Here is a 12,566-nt window from a genome sequence, read left to right as displayed (position 1 = left end):
TAATAGAGGTTGATTTTTTTTTCTTAGCTGCTTCTATTAATTCTGCAGGAAACAATCACAATACTTCACATTATATAGTTGCTCCTACTTCTCAAAAACATCTTTTCCACACAGATTCCTTCACCTGAATTTCACAATCCAGAGTCAGAGCAATTATAAAACATTTTTTATTTTGCAGTAATTGTTATTCAGCACTTTATACAGTTTAAAATATGATTTCAAGTTCAGTGATTCATTTTATTGTCACAATAACCAAATGAGATAGAAATGTTGAGTCTATCATAATATCTATTTTAGGCTGGAGAAAGTTGAGCCTCAGATAAGTTCAATGAGATGTGTGAGTTAATTTGAGGAGGTAGGGGGAGACAGGACTTAAATCTCAGTCTCTTGCTTCTATTTCTCTCACCCAATCCTCTAAACCAAATAAACTCTATTCCCAGAAACAAATACAAAAGGGCTAGCGGTGGGTTGAACTTGACCAAAGCATTGGAGATCTGGATTCCAGTGGCAGAGCCAGAACTAACTAGCTGGTGACCTTGGGCAAGTTTCCTTTGTCTTGTTTTTTGTAAAAGAAGAGGTTTAAACTAGGATCTCTAATGCTCCTGCAAGCTCTAAAATTTCTGTAAGTCTGAAGTTTTCCCTCCTTTCTCTCAAATTAATTTTTTTCCCCAGAATAATAATCATAACCTTATTTATTCTCCCGCTGGGTACCAGGCACTGTGCTAAGTACTCCCATTTTCTACCCCCATTTTCTCTTTAGATCTCACGACATTCCTAAGACAATTATATCTCTTTTACAGATAAGGAAACCTGGACTCATGTAGGTTAAATGAACTGCCCCAGACCAGCAAAATCAGTAAGTACCAAGCGGAGAGCTGACCGCAGGTCAGACTGACCGCGAGGATCTAAACCTGGTCTATGTTGTTATTGCAGAAGAAATTAGGCTCCCTGCATTACTGGTCGCCTCTCTCCGCGCATAAAAGGGAGAGGAGGGACAAGAAAGCCAAACCAAGTCCCAACAAGCCCCTGCAAGGCAAAAACAGAAAAACCGCTGGAAGGGCTCCCTGGAGGATCCTTTCCAGGTCCAGGGGGCGGGGTGCAATTTTCAGGCAGCCACGGGACCGCAACGCGGGCAGTCCTGCCCTCGGGCCCATTACCTTGTTGAGATGAGGGTTCCTGGTGACATCGTATCCGCGCTTCTTCAGGGGCACAGGGCGCGCCGGGCCGGGCTTGGAGTGGCAGCCTTGGGCGGGCGTGGAGGGTGCCCAGCGCGGGAGGGCGCCGCAGGCCCGGCCCGGCCAGGGAGCCAGCCGCGTGCCTGTCCCCAGCGCGGCGCCCATAGTCCTTGTGCAGACCTGGCACGGGAGATAAAGCAAGGTCAGGGCCTCCTTCCAGCCAGCCAGGACCCACGCGCGCTGCGGGGCACTGGGCCTGATCCGGGGACGCCCCCTCTGGGAGAGGGCAGGGGCTCCCAAAGGGTTAAAGGCTCCAGCCCCCGCCACTCCTCGGCTGCCACCTGGTCGGCTCCGTGCGGTGTGCCAGGCCTAGCCAAGAGCCAGGCAAAGCGAAACCAAGCCCTGGAAGCAGATCCAGTGCGGGTGACAGCCGGCGCCACCCCCGCCCCCATCCCTGTGAAAAAGAGGCGACTGCGCGGCGAGGGGTCCCCGAACCCTCAATCCCGCGTGGTGGCTTGCCTGGGTTCCCTCCTTCCCTGGCCCACCTGCGCTCCTCTGGGAGCTGAGGTCTACGCGGTCCCGCTGCGGAGCAGGCGGTGAGTCCTCTCCCGCCAATGGGTGGACCGCGATGGCTGCCGCGAGCTCGCGGAGCTGGTGCGTTCCTGAAAGAGCGGTCCTACAACCTTTGTTCTCAGTGCCTGGCTTCCCCTGAGGACGCGCGTGGGGCGCCTCAGCACTGCGTGCACGTGGTTGTCCCCAGTGACAAGCAGCAGCTCAGAAGGCCCGCCTGAGACTCTCCATCTTGGCAAGACTAAATGCACAGAGGGGGATTTGCGTTTAGGGGTCAGCATACCCTCGCACTCTCCCAACATTGGGGGAAGGGCGTGCCTTCAGGATTTGGAGTCAAAATCCTCAGGCATTCGGTGCTCAGTGCTGCCTTGTGCTGTCCGATACAATGATATAATAGCCATTCGCCACGTGTGGCTATATAAATGTAAATAAATTAAATAGAATAAAATTTAGCATCCAGTTCTGCAGTCACAAGAGCCACATTTCCAGTTCAAGAGGCACTTGTATGCAGATACAGAACATTTCTGTTTTTGCAGATACTTCTATTCGAGCATCGTTGATCTAGGAGCCACAGTTACTAAGAGGACTCCTGAGGACCCCATGGAGCTTGCCATGGGTTATTGGGGCCAGATAGGGATCTTGGGGTCCATCTAGCCCCAAACTTAATTTTATACTTTCTCCACACAGTAGTCAGGAGATTCCTTTAAAGCAAACACTTTGTTGTGTGTGGAATAAAATCCAAACTTTCAGGACTTGCAAGCTGGCTCCTTCTTCAAACTTATCCTACTCTTTCCTTCTCACTGATCTCTGGCCATACTTCCTCCTCCCTGTGTCTTCACCCCACTCGGTTCCCTCCCACTGCAGGGCCTTTGCACTTGCTATTGCCTCTCCTTGGAAGGCTCATCCTCCAGCCTTCCAAACCACTGCTTCATTCCCACCTCTCAGTTCTCCACTAAGTTGTCAACTCGAAGGCCTTTCCTCTGTTCCATCCAATGTCAGCCTGCACTAGGAACTATAGAGTGAAGGGGTTTTTCTCTTTAGAGAACTTAACAGTCAATAGTGCACTTGTTTTTCTGATTGTTTACTATCTCCTGTCTAGAATGTAAGCTTCATGAGGAGAGGCTCTTTGCCTGTGAACCTGTGTGTCCTCACTGCCTGGTATGTAGTTGCACTATAAGTAGTTATTGGGTGAACTGAGGGAAGTGACAGCCACTTTCATAAGGATGGTGAACCCTGAGACTTACTGACAGACAGGTGGCACGGTCCTCTGCTGATGCCCCTTCAAAGCTCCCCGTGCCAGCATTAGCCCTGTTGTAAGTACCCAGCAGACATCATGGCACATAATGTGCTAAGGGCTGCTCCTGCTTGAGTTCAGGATTCCCTCATCCCTTCAGGAATAATTGTCTCCTCCTGCAGTCTCTCCCCTCCCTGTGTAATATCCAATTTTCAACTTGAATGACCTACATAAAATAGTTCTTTCCAAAACAGAATTACAATTACCTGGTAGGAAATAAGGATGGGGCAAAAATACAGCTTTCCAGGCCCCATCCATGAAGATTCTCATCCAATCGGGTTTACATCCCTGAAGTCAGGTTTACCCTTGGACTGTATATTTACATAAGCTTATGATTTTTTCCTGGCTTAAACCAGTTTGTGTCAGATGTGTGACTGTGTGCAACAAATAGTATTAACTAAATCCTTTCAACACTATTTTTATATTGGCACTTATTCCCACCAGTCAAATAACAATTTTGGGGGGCAGAGATCATGTGTGTTTCCACCTTTGGTATCTAGTGCACACAAATAATTGGAAGCTGATAGTTGAACCAGTTTGCCTTTGCTGAATACAATGACCTTTCCCTCCCCTGGAGGGTATTTAATAGGTCACTTTAGTCATTTGAAACCAGGATGTAAACAACAAAGGTTTCCAAACAAGCAAATATAATTTTTATAGCATCAATTCACTAAAGCTTGTACAGTTTACATATAAAAGTCTCTCACATGTCCTCACCTGTGGCCTATATTCTCTTAACCCAGGCATAATTCTACAACGTTGTTTTGTGTGTGTGTGTGTGTTCTTTGGTAACAGGAAAGGAAAGGTTAAAGGCAGGTCCACCAGGACCAGTGACAGAAGGCAGTAGCAAGAGGAGGTGGCTTCTCAGTTCCATAGAGTTGTCCAGGGACTCAGGTTTTCTCTTTTGCTGCTGGGCTTTTCTTTAGGTGTTGCTTGCATCTACACAGCACTAATATCAGGTTAGCATCCCAGCCATGGAAAGGGGGAACAAGGAAACAGAGGGAAAGCAAATCTATTTTTTTTAAATTGAGACAGGGTCTCACTGTGTTATTTAGGCTGGTCTTGAACTCCTGGGCTCAAGCAATCCTCCTGCCTCAGCCTCCCAAAGTGCTGGGATTACAGGCGTGAACCTCCGTGCCTGGCCAAAGCAATTCTATTTTATGGAAGTGACATGAAAGTTGTATATAGTTCCTCTTCTCACATTCCATTGGTAAAAACTAAGTCACACATTCACATCAAGCTACAGGGAGGGCCGGAAAATATTGTTTGTAGTAGGAAAGGCATGTATGTGCTCTACTAAAGCTCAGTGGGGAGTCTATTACTGAAAGGAAGAAGAGGAGAATGGTTCCTAGGGACCACTAACTAGAAGTCTAAATATAATACTCATTTTCTATTGAAGTGCTTAGCCCGTAGTGGATGCTCATAAACTGTGAGCTGTTATTATTGGCACGTGTGTTTTCCATCTCTGCTTTCGTGGCAACTTCCTTACTTTTAGAGCTGAATATAGGATTTCAGAGACCAGGTTCAGAACCATGGAAACATTCCAGAACTTTTTCCAACTCCATACAACTCTGACTTCCTTAGCCAACCAGGAAGTTGGCTTGTGATCTGGTAATCTGGTCCAGCACTATACAGAACTAATGGGTCTCCATAATTTGTCTTGGCCTCTCTCCCTTCATATCCCATTTACTGACTTCTGCCATCGTTGTAATGATGCTTCTTGGGATGGCAGAGAAGGAATCACATTCCATCCCCTCCAGCCAATGATTCTACATTCCAGGTATCGTTAATACTTTTGCTTTTCCATTGTGATTACAGATTTAAATATCTACCTGTTTCCCTACTAGATTGTGAATTCCTTGAGGACTGGAACCACCATTTATAATTCTTTGCAGCTGTAGTACCTGGGAAAGTGCCTGGCACTGAGAATTAACTCCGTTTGTTGAATTAAATATAATTATGGTTCAAATTTGTGCATAACCTTACAAGAAGTGGAATTGAAACTAAATTTGGTACATTGTTAAAAGGGCACAAAGTGACTTCAAGTTAGATTTTTAACTCAGTCAGCTATCTTAAAACAAGATCTCTTCTGAAAGCAGATAATGATCTTATACATGGATTTTAAAAAGGAGGTGAATATAAAATTCATTATTTTTCAGTTAATCCCATTGCTTCACAAACTTATAACATTCTACACAACACAATGTTCATGATTGCCCCAAAGAACTCTTTAAATTCATATTGCTAGTAATATTTATAAACACTTCAACTCTATTATTATTATTTGCAGCAAAGGAGAATTATGGGGATCATTTATTTCTTCCTAGTCTGCATACTCATCACTCTGCTTATGTGTCCTGAACTCTGGGCCTTTGCTCAGCAGTTTCCTCTGCTTCCAGCATCTGCCAGTTGAAGCCCTGTCTGTCCTTTACAATTCCACTCAAACACTACCTACTCCAACGAGCCTCCCCAGAGTCCCAACCAGCAGCTCACCCTCCCTCCTTGATGCCCACAAACTCTGCTATTTGTATCTCTCCTATTTGCTTTTATTGCACTTTTGAAAATTTCTCCTATTGTGCAAAAAGGCTCATAGAGGTGAACAGCTTTAAATCCAGATAGTCGGGACTCCACCAGCGAGTGACTTAGCATTTTATGTGACCTCTTTAAGCCTCACCATCCTTATGGATAAAACTGAGATCCTAACATCACTTCTCACATTGTTTTTTGCGGGATTTATTTATTTATTTAAAATGCATTATAACACACACTTACCACCTACATGCCGGGCACTGTTCTAAGCACTTTATAAATGCTAAGTCATTTACCCTCATGAGTTATTACGCCATTGTGCTCAGCTCCAGATCTACGTTTTTCCACTCTGGCTTATAGCTGAAGCTTGGGGCCTCCAAACCAGCTCTTTGGCAGCAGGGTTCCTGTTGATTTCTGCCAATAGGGGGCACTAGAGGGAGACTGAGTGCTGGAGAGGGGAAATTTTCTCGTTTCTGTTTGCTTGCTGTTGGCTCATTGCAGCATCCCCCCAGTAACAGCCATTTACCTGGCATCAGCCATAGGGCCCAGCCTCTAGCCCCCTTTCATAGCCTAGAATCAGGCTTCCCAGGCTTCTGCAGACTTAGCAGCAAGTCTTTTTCACCTCAGGTCCAGATTCTGATGGTCCAACCACTTCCCTTTGTTCCTCCAGCCCTGGGGATGGAAACTGTGTCCTCAGGTTACCACCTGTGATTGCCTCAGCACTCCTTTTCCTCTCTTCCAGCCCTCCAGCACCTGGGAAACTAGTTCTTTATATCAACTTCCTCTTGTTGAGATATACTTTATGTGGTTCTGTCTCCTCAATTGGACCCATCTGTTATAGATCAGTACCATTATTATCCTCATTTTACAAATAAACAAAATCCAGGAAAGTTAAATAACTCACCTGAAGTGGGCTGGGATTTAAACCCGGGCTCAGGTGCCATGGTAGTCCCAGGACACTAGGGGCTCGTGTTTGTAAAGTGCTTGGTCAGGCCTGCTGCATGGCCAGCACTTAATGAACAGTGGTTGTGTGATCTCCAATCATCATCCTCATCACCACTCTTCAGCCTTTCATCCTACCCAACACCTAGGACACGGTGTGTGCAATCAATGCCTACTAAATTGAGTCTGATTACCTAAATATGGGAGGACTGTGGCAAAGAAGGGGCTTGAGTTAGAAAAGGGCATGGAGGAGACAATGGGGCCCACCACGAAGCTTCTACATCCTGTCCTTCTGACTCTTCCTTTGGAGTTGTTTCCAAGGTAACTGATTCTCCCTCTCTTCTTGACCCTCTCCGCACCTCCCTGCCATGCTTTCCCTGTCCTACACTTTGGCTTCTTCTGTTTTTCTATTTATTAAGTAGGAATAAACAATTCTCCAACATTCTGAAAATATCAAAAGCAAAAACAAAAAGGCCATTTTGTTGGGTAGCAGAAAACATGTTCCTCATTTCTCTGTTGCATTACATTCTATTTCCCTATTCTTCTGTTGCATTGTCATAATTTTTAATACCCAATTTTAACAAGAAAATATTTTTTAAATATACCACATTCCTAATAGAGGTGGTCCACAGGGTTCAGTTATCCCTGCAGAGTGTTATCCAAAATCACCTTGAAATGTTTGTTTATAAACTAGTTCAGGCTTCTGTTCAAGTCGTGGTTGCACCAAACATAATTGCTTCCAGAGAGAAGGATACAATAGACTGCATTACTCCTCAGACCCCCTGGCTGATTCTCATTTAGTCTGACGCTAACTCTTAAGGCCCACTTATGTTCCTAGCCTGGCCAGCTCTTATTTTCGTGGCTGCTTTAGTCACAATTTACAATCCATTTGAGACATGCCCCCCCCCCCCCCACTTCTGCGTAGTAGAAGTTCCAAGAAGGAAATATTATCCTCAATCAGAGTGACCAGGGAGAGAACTAGTAACCAGTACTTTTGGTGTATTTTCCAGGCCTCCACATTTCCCAGAAGTTATTTTAAAAAATCTATTTTCTGCCCCTCTTGAAACACTATTCAAGAACTCAGTCCTCTGATAGCCACCGCACCATTTCTTCATTATGCCCTGGGCTCCTTGGCCTCCTCCTGCCTCACACAAAAGTTAGACAAAAAGGCAAGTGTTAGAAAAAGGCAAGATGCAGAAACAGAAAGCCATGGCAGCAGCTGCTGAGCTAAGCAGCTGATAAGGGGGAAAAAATTTGTGCCCTTAGTGTTTGTTTGAAGGTCAGGGCGGTGGCCCAGCAGGATAGGGGTAGAGCTTTTTGTTCACGGTGTGATTTGCCCATCTGGCCCATTCAGCATCCCCTGGACAAGATGACCCCTGCCACCAGCTTCACTAGCTCCTCCATGGGCTCCAAGCTTGTTAAGCTGTAATGAGCATATCCTTGAGTTTCCTAATTAACTTTGCAACAGTCCTGACACACTTCCATAATGGGAAACAAAAATATTCATAGTTTTCCCTGTTGATAGTCATTTCTTGGTGGGACAAAAATCATCGGTGATCTGGAGGAATCCTGGGGTTCTTACTAGGATTTAGGTTATTTTTGATTTAAGTGTTTTTAAACTGTGTTTTCTATGTGTATAATTGGTGAGATGAAGACAGGCTGTTCCCAGTGCATTTGGATTCTCTTCAGCTCTTTATCACCTCAATTGGTTTTTGTTTTCCCTTCTCACAGATTTAGCCACTTGACTCCCCCTCTCAGTCTGCATTTAGCCTCCAATCCTTTGGCCTGACTCACTGAGGATTCCCCAAAGAGATGTAGTTTGTTTCCTTTGCATATTCACAGGTTTTGAGCTTCAGTTTGTGTAGTTTGTTATTGTAATGGATGTTATCTGTGTCATCAGCCAGCCCACAGAGCAGGCATTCACTCAGCTGTGGAACCGAGCAAAGATTTTGACCACAAAGCTAATGTTTTTCCCTCCAGGTCATACCAATTGTTCATCAGAGGCACCTTATGTTCAGGGATACTTGTGCTTCTAAGAGCAGGTGGATTTAGTTCTCCTTAGCTTGAATTTTGGGTTTAGTATCAAATCTAAAAGACTGACTCACTAAGGCTAAAAAGTGGAGACTGATTAAGCAGCATACAAATGATACGGAGTGGAGAGATATCTTTTTGCTTTTCAGGCATTGTAATTAGCTACACACTTCAATAATTTGTGTTTTTTACAGGCTTGACACTGCTGTTGCAAAGCAGATTTGAGATCTGAGCTCCAGCGGCATGTTATTTAACACTTTGATTTGCACAAGGCTATAAACCGAGGTTGCCATTTAAGGTTGTCGGCTCAGATTTTTGCCAGTATAATTTTCATGTTCTGGCCAGGCACGGTGGCTCACACTTGTAATCCCAGCACTTTGGGAGGCCAAGACAGGCGGATCACTTGAGTTCAGGAGTTTGAGACCAGCTTGGGCAAACCCCATCTCTGCAAAAAATACGTCTGTAGTCCCAGCTATTCAGGAGGCTGAGGTGGGAGGATTCCTTGAGCCTGGGAGACGGAGGTTGCAGGGACCAAGATCGCACCACCACACTGAAGCCTGGGTGACAGAGTGAGACCCTGTCTCAAAACAAACAAATAAATAATTTTATGTTCTTTATATAGTAGCTAGGAGCTTTCTCTTTAAAGTCAGATACATCTGGGTCTAGATCCCAACTCTGCCACTCACTAGCTGTGTGATCCTGGGAGATTTACTTGATTTCTCTGAAGCTTAGTTTTCTTATCTGTAAAATGAAGATAACAATACTAGTATTTAGTTCATAAGGTGGTTGTGAGGATTAAGTGCCTGGCACACAGTTGATCTTTAGTAAATATTAAATATTACTATTGCAATACCTCTTCTGCATTCCCACAAAATAATTTCGGACATGTAATAATTGCTGAACAAACATTGATTAAAATGCACGTAAGTGAATTTTCAAAGGCCCAGACTTCAAAGGCTTAATGTGAAATCTCTCTAAGGCAGGTTAATGCCCAGAGGTAGAGGTTGAATATTCAGAGTCTCCTTATATTTAAATTATCTCAATGCATGTGGTTTAGACACACGCACACAGAGGTTTAGCTACAATGTCACGTTCTATTAAAATGGAAGTCAGGTGAAGGTCCCCTGGGCCCCACTCATCTCACGTTGCAGGTAGGTTTACTTGCACTACTGGCCTTTATTAGTTCTACCTCTACCACCTATCAAATACCAGGACCTCAGCTCACCCCAATTTTGTGCATATCTGGGAGTCCACCTAACAGGCAAGTTTTCTATATAATGTGAGCTACAGGTGTAGCTCCTCTGCTTCCCTGTTGCTCACTGGTGCTGTGGTCACCTCTTTCAGCCCCCAGCACTGCTGGAACTCAGCTCAGATTCCCACTTATGGCCCTGGCCACCGTAACTTCTGCAGCCCTCTGCATAGCTGCTTCCCAGCTGGTGCTGCTTGAAACTCTGCTGTTTCTATAATACCTCTCTCTGCATTTCTGTGGTTCCTCACTCTTTCTCTCCTGATGTTGCAGGGTAAGATAGAAAAGTCAGGAACTCCTTGAAACATGGTCCCTTTAGATTTACTACCCTCTCAGAAGAGGGCAGATCCCCAGCAGAATGGCATGGGCCTCTACAGATTCCATTGTTATATCTTTTTCTTATCGGAGCACACAATTGTCCTGGGGAAAGACCAGACCAAAGTGGATTCCAGGACAACTTCATACCATATTGTGAACTTCTGCTTTCTCCAGGACCTGCTTCTAATGCTAGCCTATCCTGCAAACATTTTTTGTTTACTATGTTTTTTCTGGAGGAGAGACATTCTCCATCTCTGCATTCAAGCTTCAGTAGGCCCATCAGGTTTGGAAGACATACATGTCGGTCAATTGTAACGAGGCTCAAGTTCCTCTTCATAAGGCTCCAAGGCTCCCTGTAAATCAACGATGTACCCAGATGGCTCCGTAGATATCCCTGACTACCCTGCCACATTTAAGATGTTTGTCTGCTCCGGGCACATGGCGGACCTCTGGAGGAAGCTGTGCAATTCAGAAGATATCCATCCAAATTCAGAAGATGTCCATCTGAGATACTCTGCCTCATATCTTTAAAAACATTTCATTTAACAAGATGTATGTGACAGAGATGAGGAGAGGAATGGAGTTTCTTCACAAATCAGAAGTATTGAGCTTTCTGAAATTCCTGCTAATTACAGGGTATATGAAATTACATAATTCTAAAGTTGGAAGGGATCTAGGTTTTATAATATATCGGTGATGCTGCCAAGAGTAGCAACTGGCCGGGCGTGGTGGCTCAAGCCTGTAATCCCAGCACTTTGGGAGGCCGAGACGGGCGGATCACGAGGTCAGGAGATCGAGACCATCCTGGCTAACATGGTGAAACCCCGTCTCGACTAAAAATACAAAAAACTAGCCGGGCGAGGTGGTGGGCGCCTGTAGTCCCAGCTACTCGGGAGGCTGAGGCAGGAGAATGGCGTGAACCCGGGAGGCGGAGCTTGCAGTGAGCTGAGAACCGGCCACTGCACTCCAGCCTGGGCGACAGAGCGAGACTCCGTCTCAAAAAAAAAAAAAAAAAAAAAAAAAAAAAAAAAAAAGAATAGCAACTTTGCTCCCTGAGAGGTTTTCCAGAGGCAGGGAGGCTCAGCAAGCCAGCAGTGGAGGGATACCTAATGAAATGGGGGAAAACCTCTTCCTTTCAGGAAGAAAACCATTAAAAAAGGATGATTGCATTTGGCAGCCATATTTTTACCCTCTTATTTTTCAGCTTTTATCAAGCCTCATGTTAAAAAAGACATGTTCTCCTTTATAAGAAAAATGTGAGAGACGATTGATAAACAGCCCATATTCTGAGCACTAGAGCTATCATAAAGAGAAAGTTCATGGCAATTAATAGATTCTAAGAATTTTTTTATCTAATCAGAAGAACTGACAAGCTCTAGCCAAGCCAAGAAGATAAAAATCTTAGAGAAAATAAGAAAGGATTAAAAATAAATGAGAATAAGTAGAAAAGCTATCAAATTGAAACAGTATGTTTGCATCTGTAAAATCTTGCTTACTATTCTATATATAGAGTATGACAGGATATTGAATGGGATTTTTCTTATTATCTCAGGATTTCAGCTAAAGCTCCAAGCTAAAGTCAATAGGTGGTGCCCCACATTCTATAAAGAAACCAAGGAGACACCAGACATGGCCTCCAGTACTTTAAGGAGTGGCCAAAGGGATCTTCCAACTCTCACCCCCACCAGCCCATGAGTAGAAGCCTGGACCCCATGGCTGAGGAGAGTGTGTAGACAAAGAATGAAGCCTCCAAGGGGGTCACACATGGAGATGAGGTCTGCTGTAAGAGAGCACCTGGTGTCTCAGTCTCTGGCTCGAGGCTTAGCGAGCCGCCCAATTTGGGAGGGCCACCAGGGTGGACTGCCATGAGGCAGCTCATGAGAGAGGCTGAACCATGGCCCTGGAGGTAGGGGATTCTGTAGGCAGAGGCAGACTAGAGAAGTCAGTGACTATGGGAGGAAAGAGAGCAGTTTCATGGTGGAGTGACCACCTCCTCTTCACATTGGCTAGGGTGAGTGGAGATCCTTGAAAGCCAGGGAATACCACAGAAAGTAGCTGAGTCATTTGAGGGTCTTGTACCCATGAGGGGGCCTGTTTGGGGGAGGAAGTTGTAGCAGTAAGAGGCTGTGGAACTTGTCACCCCAGCTGGACCTGAGCAAAGGGTCACAAGAGGCCATCCAGGGAGCTCTTTACCTAAGCCAGGCCCCTTCAAGGGCATCCAAGAAAACCTGCTCTTGCACCCAACAACATAGCCAGCTTTGGGACACTTGCCCACGGGGAATCGGCAGCCATGAGAGAACTATAAAGAGCACAATCTAAATGAAAAGGATTTTTGCCCTTTAGCCTCTTAAATTAATTTCCTAGGGCTGCTATAACAAATTATTATAAACTTCGTGGCTTCAAACATCAGAAATGTATTCACACAATTCTGGAGGCCATTCAAGGTGTCAACCGGACTGTT

General features: G+C 45.1%; 1 protein-coding gene across 2 annotated transcripts in view; it reads right to left on the bottom strand.

Moving 5' to 3' along the window:
* Nucleotides 1-2,014, bottom strand: part of ME3 (malic enzyme 3) — a 217,448-nt gene extending 215,434 nt beyond the window's left edge. The window contains exons 1-2 of one of the 2 annotated variants that reach the window (XM_010356026.1): nucleotides 1,721-2,014; nucleotides 1,158-1,355 (exon numbers count right to left, since the gene is read on the bottom strand). In XM_010356026.1, the coding sequence (XP_010354328.1) occupies nucleotides 1,158-1,340 (183 nt within the window). In that variant the 5' untranslated portion in view covers nucleotides 1,341-1,355; nucleotides 1,721-2,014. The remainder of the gene's footprint in view (nucleotides 1-1,157; nucleotides 1,356-1,720) is intronic. The other variant, XM_010356027.2, reaches the window with a different exon arrangement.
* Between the last annotated feature and the right edge of the window lie 10,552 nt (nucleotides 2,015-12,566).

The sequence above is a fragment of the Rhinopithecus roxellana genome, chromosome 15, assembly GCF_007565055.1.
Source record: "Rhinopithecus roxellana isolate Shanxi Qingling chromosome 15, ASM756505v1, whole genome shotgun sequence".
Lineage (NCBI taxonomy): Eukaryota > Metazoa > Chordata > Mammalia > Primates > Cercopithecidae > Rhinopithecus > Rhinopithecus roxellana.
This window is presented reverse-complemented; position numbering and strand designations above follow the sequence as displayed.